This window comes from Mercenaria mercenaria, chromosome 10 (assembly GCF_021730395.1).
Source record: "Mercenaria mercenaria strain notata chromosome 10, MADL_Memer_1, whole genome shotgun sequence".
Lineage (NCBI taxonomy): Eukaryota > Metazoa > Mollusca > Bivalvia > Venerida > Veneridae > Mercenaria > Mercenaria mercenaria.
Window position 1 is genome coordinate 33,862,829 of NC_069370.1, and position 20,996 is coordinate 33,883,824.

A 20,996-nucleotide genomic window follows, 5' to 3' on the forward strand; every position below is an offset into this window, starting at 1 on the left:
AACATTTACCACACTAGAACACCCCGGATTCCTAGTGTATTAGTAATTCATCTTCTGGTAAACAAAAATGAATTTTATTTTTTATTTTCTCCTGCATGTTTCTTAGAAAAGTTTATTTATAATCTTGTGTTGTCCAAGAGTATATTTTCATAGACACAAGACACGTATATATTTGAATTGTCAATTCCGTATTTTAACAATTTCACTGTCAAATTTTCAACCAAGATTCTATAAGTTTCAATAGGATTTTATTCTTCGAATGTTACAGATAAACTGCATATATTCCTGCATCAAACAAATGCATGAGACATTGCATTTGACAATTAGTTTACAGGTAATATCTATAATAATGAAAACACTAGCATCTGCCATTTTGCACAAAACGTATCAGATGTTTACATGTAAAACGGTGCATGCATACAACAGAGTAAAAAAAAAAGGTGGCCACAGGACACCAAATAAAGTGTCCAGTCTAAACGAGACCATGAATCGAGTGATCATAATATTGAGTTCCGGAGAACCTTTTGGTCATGTGACTTTTTAACGAACAACAGTGTGTTCTTATCCTCTGGTTGCCACTTACTGTTGACCTTCTTCTTTAAGTCCTTTAGAATGGATCAACATTGACAACATGGATGCTTTTAAAACTACAAAAGGTTCGAGAGACAAAGATACCTTAATTTTATTAAAGGTTATGACCGGCAAATTTGACTAACGCAGTTTAGGTATGTGTATAATTCTATACAATGTTTCGTTATTTTTTTAACTGCATAGGTCTTGTAACGGTTCGCTGATTTTAGCATTTTCAGATTTGATAAAATAAAATAAATGTTTTACACATAGTAAGTTAAACATTTAGCTAAAATTTGTATTTTCAAATCAATTTTCAAGAATCTGTGTATCATAGAATTGGTTTAATTCTTAGGGCACTAATTGCAGAAGTTCACAATTGTGTATGTGGAGCAGGCAGTTGAAGACACAATATTCAAACTGTTTACATTACCGACATTGCCTCTTATATAATAAGTCTCCTTCCATTTCACATTCAAACCGTTTAAATAGTACAGGTTTCAAACATATTCACATTCATGATTCAGTCTCGCGCTAAAAGGAACACAAGGCCAATTATTTCTCAATCAGCAGGTTATCAATAAAATAAAATGATATGCTTCTAGAATAGGGTTTCCTTCGTTTCATGGTTATGTGGAATTCATACGTTTACCACTTACCTGGCCGCGATGTTTGAAATGTTTAAAATTACCAAACTTGTCATAAACATTATCTGTACAATTAGCCCATGCATTCTGTTGTGTATCACCAAGTTTATCATACACTGTGTGACACACGCTACACCTCCTTGCAGTGGCAGTAGTTTTCTTTCTTCTTACAACATTTAAATCTGTCAATGTATCTTCTTCATTTTTAACACGATCTCTTTCATGTTTCTGGTCATCTTGTAGTTTTATTTCTTCTTCTTCACCGCTGCCAATGTCTACCTTATTGTAGTATACCCGAGCGGACGGGTCAGAAATACTTCTTCGTATGATTTTGCTTTTTTCATACATATCGTCAGAAATTATTTTTATTCCAAGTTTCGTCAAATGTTCTGGCTTTAAGCAATGCAAACAAACATGTTCCTCAAACGGCGAAGAGCATTTGGTCGGAAAATTACCTTCAAGTATATTCGGATCTTCGTAGTCGCTATCGTCACCCGGATTTTCTTTTATATCATTTTCTCCCGATAGAGTTTCATGGATACCTAAGTTCTCGAGAATTTCCTTACCCTGTTTTTGGTCCATTTTTGTCACACTGTCTTCATATGTATCTTCATTTTGCTTTGTATGTGTTGTATTTTCTAAATCAATGGTTTCATGTCTGTTCTTTGCATATTTTACCTCCGACAAAGCCGCCGTACTTTGTGTATCGATTCCAATGTCCGCTGTCGCTGAGTTAGGATATAAAGAACTCATCTGACTGTTCCGAGAATTCCTATCACTCACCTGACTGTTCCAAGAATTCCTATCCAAATTTTTTGAATTAGTTTTACGGTCTCTTTTGTTTGGTCGTGGATCATTACCATCAGGTAAACAGTTTTCAATACGAACGCTGTCGCCTTTCTTTTTATGTTCTTCTTTCAACTTAAGTCGTATGGGGTCATCATACGTCGTCATGCAATAGTCTGAAATCTGAGAAATCTTACAACCAACTCTAACATTGTCAGACGGTAAACTGTACTCTGCCAGAGTTACAATCTCTATCTCTTTAGTGTCTTTGTCTTTGCTCGTATTGCTGCCTCGATCTGGAACGGGTGGTTTATACGGTTCAGAAGACTGATGTTCAATTTCCATGTCAGATATGAGTGTGTACTCCTCATCGTCTATTTGCATGTTATGAAAACCTTCAGTTGCATATACTCTGTTTGCTACAGAGTTCGGCCGTTGTTGTTCTTTAGTTTGTCCACTGTGTCTGTAAGTATATAGTTTAAGCATTACTATTAGATTACATTTCGAAAGATTGAAATGTATAGCTGGGCTAAATTATTAATATTACCCGTAAATGGCCGTGATATTTCAAATTAAATGGCTTAAATGGGGGTAAGAGTGAGGTTGGGTGCGCACCATAAACCGGTTTAAGCTCCCCAGTGGTGTTTTTGCCACTGACCGTTCCAAGGCGGTGCCCACTGTGTTCCTTTGTTTGTTCGTTTTGTCCTCGTGTGTTGACTTTGTGTATGTGTGTGTGTGTTTGTGGTGTGCACGTCTGCGTGCTGTGGGATTCGTTTTGGGGAGGCTGCGTTTTTGGTACGTGGCATTCCCTGTTTGATATTTGTCTTTGTTTTTTTTTTACCACGACCAGAGCGGAAACATCACACGTAAAAGTAAATGGTGTAAATGAATTATTTCTACAACATTAATATAATGCAATGGTGTTTATCATTGATTTTTAAAGCTATAACTAATATCAATTATACATTGGGGCAATTAAAAATGTTTCGTTTTGGTGGCCTCAAATAAAACGAACATTCACCTTTATGTCCTTGGTAAGTTGAACCAAGTCGTAAATACATTACAAAAGATATATGTCCATATTGTAGATATCTAAGCTATTGAACCACAAACTATTTTTCATTATACGTTCTATTTACATATATTAACGTTTGATTTACAACCCATGTTCCTAACTAATTTTGAACATGAAAACGCTTTTCTGGACATTTGATGAATTCTTCATTCGTATAAATTCATTATGTTTGCCAAATATATGCTTCGTAGATACAGTGCGACGACATGAGACGTTGTGGCATACAATCATTTAAGTTGTATGGGTAATCTACAAAAGGACAGACAGTTAGAGGCAGGCGAGTTGTTTCCATTGGATTCCCAGTCCTGATCATTTCAATTTTAGAACGATTCAACGTCGCATAATGTGAAACGGTTCCAAAGGCACTAATACTTACAAACAAAACCAACTTTTTTTAAAAAATTCACACTGCTCTGAACGTTTGAAACTCTGAAACACTAAAATTTCAAATAAATTAGTGACTTATAGACAGATTGTAATCTGCGATTCTTATAATTATAGACAATACAATATGACATTTCATAATATAGACATATATCTTTTGTTAGTTTGGCTAAACATAAAAAGAGATTCGTTTTAGTTAAGATAATCAAAATCAAATAATTTTTACTGACCTCAGCACCACAGCAAAACAGTATATTATTATAAAAAGGCGATACATACATTTATATTGTACAATGTATAATTTTTGTAGAAACAAACAGATTTTAGCAATTTACTATTCCTGTTGTGAAGTGATAGCTCTTAGAAACAAGAGGACCATGATGGTCCTGAATCGCTCACCTCTTCCCACATGACCCAGTTTTGAGTATGACATCGTTTTTTCTATTATTTGACCTAGTTTTTGAGCTCATGTGACCCAGTTTTGAATCTGACCTAGATATTATCAAGATAAAAATTCTGACCAATTTTCATGAAGATCCACTGAAATGGTCTCTAGAGAGGTCAAAAGATTTTAATAATTTTAGACCTACTGACCTAGTTTTTGACCACAGTTGACCCAGTTTCAAACTTGACCTAGATATCATCAAGATGAACATTCAGACCAACTTTCATACAGATCCCATGAAAAGTGTGGCCTCTAGAGAGGTCACAAGGTTTTTTTATTATTTGACCTACTGACCTAGGCACGTGACCCAGTTTCAAACTTGACCTAGATATCATCAAGGTGAACATTCTGACCAATTTTTATGGAGATCCATTCACAAGTATGGTCTCTAGAGAGGTCACAAGGTTTTTCTATTTTTAGACCTAATAACCTAGTTTTTGACCGCACATGACCCTGTTTCGAACTTGATCTAGATAATAAGATGAACATTCAGACCAATTTTCATACAGATCCCATGAAAAATATGGCCTTTAGAAAGGTCACAAGGTTTTTCTATTATTTAACCTACTGACCTAGTTTTTGATGGCATGTGACCCACTTTCAAACTTGACCTAGATATCATCAAGATGAACATTCACACCAATTTTCATACAGATCCCATGAAAAATATGGCCTCTAGAGAGGTAACAAGGTTTTTCTATTATTTGACCTACTGACCTAGTTCTTGACCGCACCTAACCCACTTTCAAACTTGACCTAGATATCATCAAGGTGAACATTCTGACCAATTTTCATGAAGATCTCATGAAATATATGGCCTCTAGAGAGGTCACAAGGTTTTTCTATTTTTAGACCTACTGACCTAGTTTTTAACCGCACATAACCCAGTTTCGAACTTGACCTAGATATCATTAAGATGAACATTCAGACCAACTTTCATACAGATCCCATGAAAAATATGGCCTCTAGAGAGGTCACAAGGTTTTTCTATTATTTGACCTACTGACCTATTTTTTGATGGCACGTGACCCAGTTTCGAACTTGACCTAGATATTATCAAGGTGAACGTTCTGACCAATTTTCATGAAGATCTTGTGAAATATATGGCCTCTAGAGAGGTCACAAGGTTTTTCTATTTTTAGACCTACTGACCTAGTTTTTAAAGTCACGTGACCCAGTTTCAAACTTGACCTAGATATCATTAAGGTGAACATTCTGACCAAGTTTCATGAAGATCTTGTGAAATATATGGCCTGTAGAGAGGTCACAAGGTTTTTCTATTTTTAGACCTACTGACCTAGTTTTTGATGGCACGTAACCCAGTTTCGAACTTGACCTAGATATCATCAAGATGAACATTCTGACCAACTTTCATAAAGATCCCATGAAAAATGTGACCTCTAGAGTGGTCACAAGCAAAAGTTTACGGACGCACGCACGGACGCACGGACGGACGACGGACGACGGACACTGCGCGATCACAAAAGCTCACCTTGTCACTTTGTGACAGGTGAGCTAAAAAAAAAGCAGTGGTGTGCGATTTATTTCGAAATATTAGAGGGGTTTAAAATATACTAATGCAGCTGTAGCCTTCCATAATATTACGACTGTGTATATATTGTCAAACATTTAATCCAACGTACAAGACATTATATTCAGGAACGGCAAGGCCTTAAAGCGGATGTGTCCTATTTAACAAGCTTTATGCTGCTTACGTATAATATATTATTATTAAATCGATATTGAATATGTTATCTCCGCTTACACATCAACATTTCATTACAATGGCAGGTTGCTTCAACAAAAGCATTCGTTCAGAAACGTCTGAAAATTCAATATTCTAAGCTTTACTTCAGTATTGCATAAATTCCAGACGAGAGACAAAGGTAAGCACTATTTTAGTATTAAGTACATTCAGGGAATTTGGGACATTGAAACAATGGCTCTCATGTGTGCTCTATAAATGCCATTGCTTTACCCGTATATATCATATTGTCGCAAAGATTTTATCTTTACTAGAAAATCTTTTCACTACAGTTTCTATTTGTGGCAGGTCTACATGGCGATGCACATCTCCGATTGTGTTTTGGGAGCCCTGAGCTTTCAAGAAATCTGGACTTGTCTTTAAAATATTTAATGTCTAGAGGAAGCATAAGGAAACAATTACTTTATAGCATTTCTTGTGAAAAAGTTAAACTTTTAAAAAGTTTTCAAAAATTTATTTTGCGGAAGGCCTTTGATATGAGTTTTCAACAAACATTCAATAATTATCACTTCATTCAGGTATCAAATATCCGTATAATTCATGTTTGTTTACTACATAACTTACTTGAGTTTCCTGCAGACTACAGTTGCGAACACTACACATGCAATCACCATGAGCGATACAAAGACTATCACCGCAATTAAAACCATTTTGACCACCGGCAAATCTGAAATTGGCACATAATAAAGGTCTTTAACCGATCTGTTCAATACGAATAAATTGTTTTTAACTTTTATCCAAGTTCAGAAATTGTAAAATTCCGGCTAAAGGAATGTGACAGCGATTAAAAATTACTGATTTTTAGCTCACCTGTCACATAGTGACAAGGTGAGCTTTTGTGATCACGCAGCGTCCGTCGTCCGTGCGTTCGTCCGTGCGTCCGTCCGTCCGTAAACCTTTGCTTGTGACCACTCTAGAGGTCACATTTTTTGTGGGATCTTTATGAAAGTTGGTCAGAATGTTCATCTTGATGATATCTAGGTCAGGTTCGAAACTGGGTGACGTGCCTTCAAAAACTAGGTCAGTAGGTCTAAAAATAGAAAAACCTTGTGACCTCTCTAGAGGCCATATATTTCACAAGATCTTCATGAAAATTGGTCAGAATGTTCACCTTGATGATATCTAGGTTAAGTTCGCAAGTGGATCACGTGCCATCAAAATCTAGGTCAGTAGGTCAAATAATAGAAAAACCTTGTGACCTCTCTAGAGGCCATACTTTTCATGGGATCTGTATGAAAGATGGTCTGAATGTTCATCTTGATGATATCTAAGTCAAGTTCGAAACTGGGTCAACTGCCTTCAAAAACTAGGTCAGTAGGTCTAAAAATAGAAAAACCTTGTGACCTCTCTAGAGGCCAAATATTTCATAAGATCTTCATGAAAATTGGTCAGAACGTTCATCTTGGTGATATCTAGGTCAAGTTCGAAACTGGGTCACGTGCTGTCAAAAACTAGGTCAGTAGGTCAAATAATAGAAAAACCTTGTGACCTCTCTAGAGGCCATATTTTTCATGGGATCTGTATGAAAATCGGTCTGAATGTTCATCTTGATGATATCTAGGTCAAGTTCGAAACTGGGTCAGGTGCGGTCAAAAACTAGGTCAGAAGGTCTAAAAATAGAAAAACTTTGTGACCTCTCTAGAGGCCATATATTTCATGAGATCTTCATGAAAATTGGTCAGAATGTTCACCTTGATGATATCTAGGTCAAGTTCGCAAGTGGATCACGTGCCATCAAAATCTAGGTCAGTAGGTCAAATAATAGAAAAACCTTGTGACCTCTCTAGAGGCCATATTTTTCATGGGATCTGTATGAAAGTTGGTTTGAATGTTCATCTTGATGATATCTAGGTCAAGTTCGAAAGTGGGTCACGTGCCGTCAAAAACTAGGTCAATAGGTCAAATAATAGAAAAACCTTGTGACCTCTCTAAAGGCCATATTTTTCATGGGATCTGTATGAAAGTTGGTCTGAATGTTTATCTTGATGATATCTAGGTCAAATTCGAAACAGGGTCATGTGCGGTGAAAAACTAGGTCAGTAGATCCAAAAATAGAAAAACCTTGTGACTTCTCTAGAGGCCATACTTTTTAATGGATCTTCATAAAAATTGGCCAGAATGTTCATCTTGATGATATCTAGGTCAAGTTCGAAAGTGGGTCACGTACCGTCATAAAGTAGGTCAGTAGGTCAAATAATGAAAAAACATTGTGACCACTCTAGAGGCCATATTTTTCATGGGATCTGTATAAAAGTTGGTCTGAATGTTTATCTTGATGATATATAGGTCAAGTTCGAACTGGGTCAACTGCGATCAAAAACTAGGTCAGTAGGTCTTGAAATAGAAAAACCTTGTGACCTCTCTAGAGGCCATACCCTTGAATGGATCTTCATGAAAATTGGTCAGAATGTTAACCTTGATGATATCTAGGTCAAGGTTGAAACTGGGTCATGTGCCTTAAAAAACTAGGTCAGTAGGTCAAATAATAAAAAAAAACTTGTGACCTCTCTAGAGGCCATACTTTTCATGGGATCTGTATGAAAGTTGGTCTGAATGTTCATCTTTATGATATCTAGGTCAAGTTTTAAACTGGGTCAACTGCTTCAAAAACTAGGTCAGTGTGTCTAAAATTATTAAAATCTTTTGACCTCTCTAGAGGCCATATTTTCAATGGATCTTCATGAAAATTGATCTGAATGTTCACCTTGATGATATCTAGGTCAATTTCGAAACTGGGTCACGTGCGGTCAAAATATAGGCCAGTAGGTATAAAAATAGAAAAACCTTGTGACCTCTCTAGAGGCCATATTTTTCATGAGATCTTCTTGAAAATTAGTGAGAATGTTCACCTTGATGATATCTAGGTAAAGTTCAAAACAGGGTCACGTACCTTCGAAAACTAGGTCAATAGGTCAAATAATAGAAAAACCTTGTGACCTCTCTAGAGACCATATTTTTCAATGGATCTTCATGGAAATTGGTCAGAATTTTTATCTTGATAATATCTAGGTCAGGTTCACAACTGGGTCACATGAGCTCAAAAACTAGGTCACTATGTCAAATAATAGAAAAAACAACGTCATACTCAAAACTGGGTCATATGGGAAGAGGTGAGCGATTCAGGACCATCATGGTCCTCTTGTTTTAAAAAAGGAAATAAAATTCATGACCTACCAGGCTGTGTTGGTTTCTGGTCGACTGGAGAGCTACAGAAAATTTAAAAAATGACATTATAATTATAATGTATGATGAATATTATAACGAAAATAAATGATGAACAATATAATGATAATAAATGATGAACAATATAATGATAATAAAGGAAAAGTATTATAATAATAAATGATGAACATTGCAATGATATTAAAGAATGAACATTATAATAATAATGAATGATTAACGTTATAATACAGGATGAACACTATAGTGATAATATGTAATGATTATTCTAATGATGATAAATGATGAACATTATAATGATAATGGGTAATGATTATTCTAATTCTGATAAATGATGAACATTATAATTATTATACATGACGAACAGTATAATTACGATGAATAATGAACATTATAATAATAAAAATAATATTATAAAATTATAATTATGGAAAACTAGTAATAAGAAATGATGATTATTATAACGATAACAAATAATGAACACGATAAATATAATAAATGATGACTCATTATAATAAGAAATGATACTTAAAATTCTTATAGCAAATGAACATTGTACTTATCACAAATAATGAACATTATAACACCATAGATGATTAACATTGCAGCTATCATAAATGATGAATACTGTTATTATGATAAATGGTGAACAGTATAAATATGATAAACGATCAGTGCTAAGGCCCGCAAGGGCAAGTATGGTCTTTTTTTTTTTTTTTGATTTGCTAGACCACTGCTCTTCAGTATCATCCTTACAGACTCAATTATCATATTTTTATTATCATATTTATTCCGTTCACTTTTTATATTTCTATGATTTTGTATTTTTCGTCAGAGAGAAACTAACATTTCTCACCTCTTACTTATGTTTACCATTGCTGGTGATGGTGATGGTGTTGGCGTTGTTGCTGATGATGATACTGTTATTGTTGTCTTTTTTGTATTGGAACTGCAATATATTGGAACTTTTAGATGGTAAATTTAACTAAAACACAATTTATAAATGAGGGATGAGGCCATGAAACGTTTTTCTCTTTTAATCGGTGTACGAATGTACGTGCATGTTGGCGACAATTTCCCCTTTGATGCTTATGCAAAAACATTTTTTTTCCATTTTCAACGTTTGGTTAATCAAATGCTATTTTCGAAATAAATTTTATCTTTATTTTTACGATTGACCCACGCCTCGATTTATGGTGCCATCATTTTTGTATTTTTCCTTTCTATTTTTTATATAAAATATGTAAAATTGTCATACATGCGTTTATTTAAAGAAACTTTTTTATAAAATCAATGATATGAAACCTTAGGTACACGTGATTTCTTACTCTCAATGAATATATCTTTTGAATGATATAGATTTACCTTTTGTAAACTGAAAATTTGATGAGACCACAAATGAATGGCATTATAAAGTTAATCAAATATAAAAGTATTGTCTATTATGTTACCACGTTGTTTTCAGTAGACGAATGAATAGTAAAATGTATATAAAATCTGAATAATATACTTTACCTATGTATTTTGAAACATTGAAAGCTTTGAAAAACCTGCTGCAATCTTCAATCGAAACGTACACAGAACCGTTGATTACTTCTGCAGCTAAACAAGAAGTTACATTGTCAGTCGGTCTATTGACAATACTCAGTTTTCTGATTGCACAGTCTTCGTTCTGTAGAGTCTGATTAGAACTGTTTCTCAGACAGCATGTTATCTGAAGTATTGGAAAATTAAAGGGTGACAATTCCAATAAATAGAAAATATATAAATAGATTGGTAATACTATCAAAAGTAAATATCTCACAAAAATATCTTCATTTTTTCTGTCTCGAAAAATAAAGGCTATAACAAGATACTTCAAGATATGTAAATTGCGTTAACTTATTATCATACCCCAGTAATAGTTCGAAACAAATAGCACACCTTTAGAGAGTACTTCTGGGAAATTATTTATTTAAATAATATTGCTTGCAACAAAATAAAGAAATGCATCATATTTCTAAAGAAATGTATGTTTATCTATATGTGATAGAGGCTGAAGACTTAATTATTACCTAAAATAAAATGAAACAGATATTCAAGTGAGATATGTGTCCATATTCAAAAATACCTAAACAATTGACAAGTGACAAATAATCAGAATGGGGATAGATTTACAAGCTGTGTCAGACAGTGATTAGTTGATATTCTAGCACGATCCGATTCATTCAAGAAATAATATATCTCATTTAGTGACTTGTCACTGAATAAATCATTGTTTGGAGTTCAGATGCGAAGATATTATATCATTTCGGTTCTAACACGTTACCAGTGACTTTAAAGTACATCCTTGACGGCATTTGATGAAAGGGGCGCGGGGGGGGGGGGGGGGGGGGGGGGGGGGAGGATCCAGCATCAATTTGTTGACGTAATATTGTCCATGATTTTGAATGGAAAACTGTGGACAAATAACACTGTCCATGATTTTGAATGGAAAACTGTGAACAAAATGTCATAATACTGTCCAGGATTTTGAATGGGGATGTAGGGACAAATATGGTATCACTGTCCTAGATTTTGAATGGAAATGTAGGGACAAATAAACGTAACACAGTCCAGGAAAATGAGCATGTTGCATTGATCAAAAGAAAAATGGTCAAAACAAACATTGTCAATTTTATGAATGGAAACCTAAACACTTTGTCCAGTCGATAATTCCTATATAATACCAAAGTTGCGGTTTAACAGTATTGAATGATAGCCCTGTTGAAGATTTTTAAGCGCGTGTTTTGTTTGTATAGTGGATTAACTGCATTTCCTTCATACAATTTTACATCCAGTCTTCTGAAATAATAACCAATGTGGTCAAAACTAGTTTAAAGTAACTGAATCAGAGATTCCTCCTCCCTTGAAAATAAGTAAAAGTGAGTGAATGAGGGGTTCCTCCTCACTGGGAGGAGGTAAAATGAGGAAATGAGGGATTCCTCCTCCCTAGAAAATGAGTAAAAATGAGTGAATGAGGGACTCCTCCTCCTCCCTGGGAGGAGGTAAAATGAGTAAATAAGGGGTTCCTCCTCCCTAGAAAATGAGCAGAAATGAGTAAATGAGGGGTTCCTCCTCATTGGGAGGAGGTAAAATGAGGGAATGAGGGATTCCTCCTCCCTAGAAAATGAGTAAAAATGAGTGAATTAGGGGGTTCCTCCTCCTTGAAAATTGAGTTGAAGTATTTATCCTCCATAGAAATGAGTTAAAACCGGTACAAGAGTGGTTTCCCTTCTTATGAAACAAAACAGAATTGACAATGAATTAAATGAATTAAATCGAATTTGAATAAAAATCATTACACAAAACCAAAATAAGTCAATTTTATGAACGTAAGTTGGCAATGTGAAATACAAACAGACTGATGTGAAATACAAACAAATTGATCATAGGGTTTACAAATCAGAGGAACTCTGTATTCGTAAATTAGTAAAGAATAACAGTAGTATGTTGAAATATTATGACTAGCATAGTGGCTAAGACTTTAAACAAATATTATAGTCCATTGTTACGACTTAAAGGTAGCGTATAAAATCATTGGACTTAATGATGGCGAAATATAATATAATTAAATCGAATGAATGGTCATGGTCCTAAGACAACTTGTATCATGCCCTGTATTACACATTACAGGAGTACATTTTACAAAACTAACATGTTCAATTATTCCAGACGTGTTTCAGTTAGAGTTCATAGTTCCATTTGTACATACAGGTAAAATACATATGCAGTAAACTTGATAACAATAGGCCAATCTCAAAGATTTATAAGAATCTAGTTATAAATAAAATTCCAATTTAATGAGACATTATTTTTATTCCCTAGATAAAGACGGTACAGTGATATTGTTTTAAGAGATACTGTTTATTTTAATTGATAGCAAAACATTGTTTATGATTTAGCTATGAGTGATACCTGGCTTTTGTGGGGAACAAATCTCCCCACACCTTAGTTGTTGAAAGATTTTATTTCCAATTAAGCTAAGTTTCTGGATAACAATGTTTCAGCAGTGTCTGGACACACTCAATATTACAGCCTAGTTGACAGATGTATTTCAATCCTAGATTGTATCCAAAGAAATAAACTGGAAAGCTAAAGTTCCCGCTATGTAGAACTTGCGCGGAAAAAGAAAGTCAAGTCAAATGTAACTGCAAAGATAAACAACGAATGATCGTAGGAACCTATTGCACCCCCGAAATACATAAAGCTGTAGAAAATGGGTACACACTCATTAAAATTTATGAAGTGTATCATTTTCCTCAAACTGACTCAGCCACAAAAACAGGGGGTATTTTCACGGAATATATTAATATATTCCTAAAACTAAAGCAAGAAAGTTCTGGCTGGCCCGGCTGGATCAAGACAGAGGAAGATAAAATCAAATACATTGCTAACTATTGGGAAAAGGAAGGCATTCAACTGGAATACAACAGCATACAACAAAACAAGGGTCAAATAGCCTTGGCTAAGCTGTGTTTAAATAGGTAACTCACTAAGATTTTTTTTTTATTTTAAGTTAAAATTTTCATAAAATAAGAAAAATCAGAATTTTTTCAAAAACAATCAGAAAATTTTCAAAAAATATCAGAAAATTTTCAAAAAATATATATATTTTTTTAAATATAATGGTTTTACATAGAAATACATAGTGCTTTTTGTAAAAAATCAGAAAATTAAAAAAAAAAAATCAGAAAATTTTCAAAAAAAAAAATCTGGAAATTTTCAAAAAAAAATCTGAAAATTTAAAAAAAAAATCAGAAACATTTCCAAAAAAATATAGAAGACATATAAAAAATATTTGAAAGTAGTTTTATATTTTCTTTTTTCTCCAGAACATAATTGTATAGAACGATATTTTTTCAATACAGTATTGACTAAGTTCATTGTGTTTTTTCAGCTTCTGGGGTAAATTTGGACAAAAACAAAACTTGAGACAAACAACCTATTTTCATGAGAGCCAAGAGGACAAATTCTTTCAAATGATATCGGACAGTACAAAAAACGTGACAAATTTTCACGTGATATCGAAAGACATGATAAAAATCGAGTGGGAACATAACAAGAATTATGTGCCAGATGACACCAAAGCAAATGTGTTTATTGCAGCTTTCACAACATGTTATGCTAGATTAAAATTGTACTCTCTGTTGGAAATGTTAGGTCAGAGGGTATTGTACATGGACACTGATTCTTGTATCTATATTACCAAGGCGGGACTTGCTGAGCCTAAGCTTCGGGATTATTTTGGTGAACTGACCAATGAGCTTAATCCTGGGGAGTACAGGACCTAAGAGTTACGCTTACTTGACTAACAAAAATACACAGGAATGTAACGTACGCGGATTTTCATTGAAAAATTATACTAATAGCAAACTGATTAACTTTGATACATTGAAAGAAATAATCATAACAGACAAATCAAAATTGGTCAATGTTGTCAATGAAAAAAAAATATGTCGAAATAAAAATTCAAGCATCCTTTATAATCGTAAAGAAACAAAATGTTACAAAATGGTTTTTACTAAAAGAGTTATTGGTGATAATTTCAATACATTTCCTTACGGATTTTAATTTGTCTGTTATGGGATAAGTAGTGTTTAAAATGTTTTTAGGCAATGTTATTTGTATCAACTTAAAAGTGAAGTCCTCTTCTTGTCGTTCAGATGCTTTGCTTTCATCTAATACTTGTAAATACTTCTCGCTGTGTTCCAGTTTAGAGATAGGTTGTTGTTTTAACTGCTCTAACTGCTCACCATGGTCTTCCAGCTTAGACGTGGACTGTTTTTTGAGTAGTTCATACTGAGCCTTTGATAATAATATCAGCTCTCTACTCATTTTTAATTATTACTGGTAAAACAATCTTTAAAAATAGGAATACGAGATTCTGATTTCTTATCAATAAAGTTCTTTTTTCCGCACGTTTTACAGTTTTGTCTGCAAGTAAATGAATAGCCTTTTGAAATGATGACAAAGATTGAAGGTCATCCTTATTTATAGGTATTGTGTCGTGTAAAAAATAAAAAAATAAGGCACAAAGTACATCCAGTTGACTATTGGTAGAGTTTTCTAATAACAGCTTCCTGTGTTTAGGACTAAACACTGATAAATATTTTAAAAAGTCCATGTTGTTCTCTAACAGCGTTTCCATAATAACGTCTTTTATACATCTGATGTCAATATAGGTTCCATGTTTCATTTATAGTCTAAAGGGAGGAAGCATGTTGTTTCTTCTCCTGGAAATATTCCTGTTCTTAGTGAAAAGCGTTGGTCAGTATTTGCCGATATATCTACTAGTAAATACCCGTAAGGCTGTGCCACACACTTATCATAAGCATCTAGGAAATAACCGGTTTTTCCTGGATATAGCTGAGATGCAAAAGTGACAATTTGTCTTTTGTCTCTTCTGTTTCTGAGTAAGAAATAGTACTGTACTTGTAAACTTAAAGTCTTTGAAAATCGTCCGGGTGGGTATAAAGACTGAGTTAAAAATATAACTGATATCTTGAGATGGTGGCTAAGTACAGTAAACAAATGAACGGCATCTTCTGACAGTGTTACTTGCATGAAAAGGTCATCAATATATAATATTATATGTTGTCTTTCACACCCCCAACACTCTAATGTTTCTCGTTCAGGGAGATTTTGATAAAATGAAATATTTTCAATACTTTGCTTCATTTCATCAAAGAGTGGTTGCCATTCTGAGTAACAGTAAATAATGGATTTTGGTGGTTCGCTGTACATTTTTTCTGCATTTTCTAGAATTCGTTCGGTTAAAACAGATTTTCCACTCATTGTAGGCCCGTTGATATACATAATAGCTGGGGTTGTGAACTTGATTAAACTTTCATTTTTCCACCATTCATTCATTTTGTAACGTGTTACCTTTACTATGCTTATCAATAGAATGACACAAAATATGTGGTAGTGCTAACTTATAAACCATATAACACTGATTGTTTCAACTACATTTTATTTACTAAACATATGTATTAAATACACTCACTAAACATATTATGTACATACTCATAGACATGCATATCATTTACAACTTTATTAGAAGTAAAATACGACATTATTTCTTTATTTGTTTTATAATTAACTTTCATATGTACAAAAAACATGATATAATATCCACAAACAGAAGAATACATTTGTTGTAAAGCTATTTCATTGTAATGGTAAAAGGAGGCATTCGCCGTTAAGAAATCAACCAAATAACTAAAATAAAACCCGGGGCGTTTTCCTAAACTATCAAAAAATAAAGCATTAGTTTTATTTTCAAAGTAGAACAAAACCCAATGTTTTCCTTTATTATAGGAAAAATCTGTATTCACTATATAAATACTAGGGTATTTTACAACAAATCTTGGTAAAGCATCGTTGGCGTAAATACCCATTACAATATTTCTGGCTCCATCTATTTTAGACAAAATACATTTCATCGTATTAGAATTCATGGCTGAATAAAACGTACGTCTCTGAACTGATCAATTTGTAACAAGGCGGGAAATTCTGCAAACATTAAACAACTAATGTGGGACAGGAGTAGGAGTTTTAAATCTGACCTCTAGACGGGTATGACCAGTTTTAACGAGATTCAAGTATTTACCACCTAGATTGTTTGGCTCAATCACAAAGCAAAACAATGAGTAACCATTTGGGAAATAGGACCTCTCAATCGTAAGTCCAGTGCGGTTTTGTTTACTTTCCGCGCAATCGAACAAATTTAAATATGCTGATACAAACTGATTTTTATCAAAATCTAACTGTAATGGTCGGCTTGGCACGCTTACACCGTCCACGTATAACCCAATACTGGTTACATTACTATGTATAAAGTTAAAGGGATTATATACGTAACTACCGTTTACAGCCTGTTTGGTTACAAAACCGATTATAATTGTATAAGGCAATGCGTTTTGAAATAAATTGTCCCATAAAAACTCTAAGGAGTTAGTAGATATGCTATTCATTTTTACCTCTGTTTTTAACAATGGGTATTGTGCTGGGGCTGTCTGGATTTGTTTTTCATGGGCTAGATATACGCCTGGATCAACCTTGACTTTGCAGCTTTAACAATACATTTAAAAGTACTAATTTATAATCAGGCGATGCCTCCTTTGACATACACATGAAAGTATTATTACTTCTGTACAATTTCAAATTGATATCAACTCCGTTTATCATGTATTTGTCTATTGAAAAAATATCTTCCATCAGAGGCCCTTCCAGTTCAAACTCAACACTGGATTTTGTAAAAGTCCCTCTTTTTATTAATCCGCCATTGGAGCCAGAAACAGGGTCTGTTTCATCCAGATTAGGGTCACCAGGATAGTATAATTGACTTTCGAGTTGTTGTAAATCATCATGTGATGTACTCATGAATGTTTTGATATAAGCTTTCCAAGGGTAATTATTAGCGTTCAAAGACATTCATTTTCCGTTCATGTATATCTCCATCTGTGACCACATAGATTGTAAAGGTAAGTTAATGATAGATGTTTTTTCTTGAGCAGTAAGATGAGATCCGTCATGTTTCAATAGTTTTGCCTTCACATAAAGTCGATTACGTTACAAGTCTAGATATTCTTATCCAGCTCCTGGTATTTGGATTTCTACAGGGGAACCTTCTGTCGCTATCATGGTTATAGGCTGACATTCTACAAAACGAATATTCTCAATGGCAACTTGGTTCTGTCTGGTTGCAAATATTTGTTAGCCACATCTTGATTGGAAATGTTCAAAAAAGCCATTACTTCTTTTCAGTTTAGAAAACACAGTTTTTCTTTTTTTTCTTTTATCGTTTTTATTATTTTTATTTTCTTTAATCGGTGTATATGTTTTCTTCTTGTTTAATGTCTTAGCACCGGCTTTAGACTTCTTTTTAGATGTTTTTACTTTGGGATTTACACCAGTTGTGACAGCTTTTCTTTTCTTAGTCCTTTTTATAGCTGACGGATCCACATACGGAATTTCGTTCTTGGACAGGAACCTGTACTCGGCCTTTGCTCTGTTATTGTCTGCTTGAACTTTTGATTGCATTTTAAAAATTGATTGTCCTTTACCAAACATATTAGGCTCATGTTTGAGAGATTGATTAACTTCTTTTTCCCAGTATTTCCAATCACTAATATACATGTTTTCCATTTTAGTTTGTTAAAAAAATTGTTGTTTAAGATGAAGCGTTACTGTCAATGTCCCATCTAAAAATGAAGCCAGATGATTTTTCTGGTCAATTATATAAATCTGTATTTCGTGTATATATCCTAATTTTACAGGAATGCAGTGAGGGTTGTCAAAGGTAACTGCGCTGTCTGTTTTATTGTACAGGAAGGCATTTCTTAATAAAGGTATAATGGAACAGCCAACGTAGGAATCTTTGCAAATATTACTACAAAAATATAACATTTCTTGTCTAGGAAAATTTTCAGTGTTGCTAAATGCAAAATCTGTTAAAGCTACCTTCCAGCTTCCATCTAAAATTAATGCCTTGCTTAATTCGACACGGAAGTTTTATTATCCTTGTAAAAATCAACACAGTCTGTGGAACGTAATACAATACGAATGTCAGTCATTTTCGCTGATATCGTTACTTGGTACCCAACTATTATATTTTTTAGGCCAACCGAGCCAGCTGACCAAGGACTGTTTTACACCTTTTACTTTTCGTGTTTTTATGATAGTGTCAATGTACCACTTTTTTTCTTTAGATTTATTCACTTTTTGCAGTTCCTATTCATAAAATGACCCTGTCACTGGCGAGTTGTCATACTCTTTAATTTTGTATACGGGAATGCCTTGTCTTTTATACCTTTAAGAAATATAAAATATTTCAGTTGTCCAACGGTCATTGTATTCCCTTTGAAAAGGATGTTTTAAATGAGAAATACGTACTATGTCATCTACTTTAAACTTGTAAGGAGTGATACGTTTTAGTTTTGAAACGTTTTTCTGCTTCTTTTGACGACTGACATATTACAAATATCTGACCTCATCTTGGTTAGAATTTATGACTTCAGCAGGTGTTAATCCCCCTAGGCCTGAGTGACGTCTGTAAAGGTAAACGTGTGTTGACTTGCAAAGTACCGGTACATTGCTTGCTTTAGAAACCTGATACATACTTCGCTATAGTTAGCATGAGTTTCACTTTCCGTCGAGTAATAATTATTATTATGTTTCTTCAGATAGGATTGAAAAAGACGACCTCTCCATTCTTGTCCTTTATTGCTTCTTAGGGTCACTGGACGTCTATTTGTAGAACTCAAAACTTTATCAAAGCCTCTGACAGTTTCTTTATTAGTTTTATCGTATAAGGGTGCAACCCACATGTATCTTGAGAAAACATCTACAGTCACGCGCAGGATATGTGAGAGGCAAATCATCACAAATTCCAGGAGAATTATACAAACAAAATATTGAAAAGAAACCACATAACAAAAGAAATGAAAAGACACAAATACAATGGTTAAAATATTAGTTTTATTACTATATTTTATCATATTACAAGTAAAATTAAAATAAATAAATAAAATGTACAAATTAGTGTTTTTGTTTTTACAACTACTTATCCCATAACAGACAAATTAAAATCCGTAAGGAAATGTATTGAAATTATCACCAATAACTCTTTTAGTAAAAACCATTTTGTAACATTTTGTTTCTTTACGATTATAAAGGATGTTTGATTTTTTATTACGACATTTTTTTTTTCATTGACAACATTGACCAATTTTGATTTGTCTGTTATGATTATTTCTTTCAATGTACCAAAGTTAATCAGTTTGCTATTAGTATAATTTTTCAATGAAAATCCGCGTACTTTACATTCCTGTGTATTTTTGTTAGTCAAGTAAGCGTAACTCTTAGGTCATGTAGTTACAAACTCAGTTATGTACTCCCCAGGATTAAGCTCATTGGTCAGTTCACCCAAATAATCCCCAAGCTTAGGCTCAGCAAGTCCCGCCTTGGTAATATAGATACAAGAATCAGTGTCCATGTACAATACCCTCTGACCTAACATTTCCAACAGAGAGTACAATTTTAATCTAGCATAACATGTTGTGAAAGCTGCAATAAACACATTTGCTTTGGTGTCATCTGGCACATAATTCTTGTTATGTTCCCACTCGATTATTATCATGTCTTTCGATATCACGTGAAAATTTGTCACGTTTTTTGTACTGTCCGATATTGAATTTGTCCTCTTGGCTCTCATGGAAATAGGTTGTTTGTCTCAAGTCTTGTTTTTGTCCAAATTTACCCCAGAAGCTGAAAAAACACAATGAACTTAGTCAATACTGTAGTGAAAAAATATCGTTCTATACAATTATGTTTTGGAAAAAAAAGAAAATATAAAACTACTTTCAAATATTTTTTATATGTCTTCTATATTTTTTTGGGAAATGTTTCTGATTTTTATTTTTAATTTTCCGATTTTTTTTTTTGAAAATTTTCTGAATTTTTTTGAAATTTTTCAGATTTTTTTTGAAAATTTTCTGATTTTTTTGGGGGAAAATTTTCTTATTTTTTTTACAAAAAGCACTATGTATTTCTATGTAAAACCATTATATTTTAAAAAAAATATATATATTTTTAAAAATTTTCTGATATTTTTTGAAACTTTTCTGATTTTTTTTGTAAATTTTCTGATTGTTTGTGAAAAAATTCTGATTTTTTTTTATTTTATGAAAATTTTAACTTAAAATTAAAAAAAAAATCTTAGTGAGTTACCTATTTAAACACAGCTTAGCCAAGGCTCTTTGACATTTGTTTTGTTGTATGCTGTTGTATTCCAGTTGAATGCCTTCCTTTTCCCAATAGTTAGCAATGTATTTGATTTTATCTTCCTCTGTCTTGATCCAGCCGGGCCAGCCAGAACTTTCTTGCTTTAGTTTTAGGAATGTATTAATATATTCCGTGAAAATACCCCCTGTTTTTGTGGCTGAGTCATATTTCTCTGTTTGAGGAAACTGATACACTTCATAAATTTTAATGAGTGTGTACCCATTTTCTACAGCTTTATGTATTTCGGGGGTGCAATAGGTTCCTACGATCATTCGTTGTTTATCTGTGCAGTTACATTTGACTTGACTTTCTTTTTCCGCGCAAGTTCTACATAGC

General features: G+C 33.5%; 2 protein-coding genes across 2 annotated transcripts in view; both read right to left on the reverse strand.

Moving 5' to 3' along the window:
• Positions 1-226: 226 nt before the first annotated feature.
• LOC128559866 (uncharacterized) lies at positions 227-9,844 on the reverse strand. The gene is made up of 4 exons (XM_053552682.1): positions 9,709-9,844; positions 8,847-8,878; positions 6,237-6,339; positions 227-2,466 (listed from the first exon to the last, which is right to left on the reverse strand). The coding sequence occupies exons 1-4, from the start codon at positions 9,726-9,728 to the stop codon at positions 1,200-1,202; spliced, it is 1,422 nt and encodes a 473-aa protein (XP_053408657.1). The 5' UTR covers positions 9,729-9,844; the 3' UTR covers positions 227-1,199.
• Positions 9,845-10,296: 452 nt separating this feature from the next.
• The window catches only part of LOC123559434 (uncharacterized), a 30,143-nt gene continuing 19,443 nt past the window's right edge, over positions 10,297-20,996 (reverse strand). The window contains exon 6 of the mRNA XM_053552683.1: positions 10,297-10,566. Coding sequence (XP_053408658.1) covers positions 10,300-10,566 — 267 coding nt within the window. The 3' untranslated portion in view covers positions 10,297-10,299. The remainder of the gene's footprint in view (positions 10,567-20,996) is intronic.

What these genes read in the sequence shown, in the direction of transcription:
- LOC128559866 (XM_053552682.1), bottom strand. Translation starts at nt 9,728, where the DNA reads ATGGTAAACATAAGTAAGAG. An exon ending in ATGGTAAACATAAGTAAGAG is followed by an intron (nt 8,879 to 9,708) that starts GTGAGAAATGTT and finishes AATTTTCTGTAG; the next exon opens with CTCTCCAGTCGACCAGAAAC. An exon ending in CCAGAAACCAACACAGCCTG is followed by an intron (nt 6,340 to 8,846) that starts GTAGGTCATGAA and finishes TGCCAATTTCAG; the next exon opens with ATTTGCCGGTGGTCAAAATG.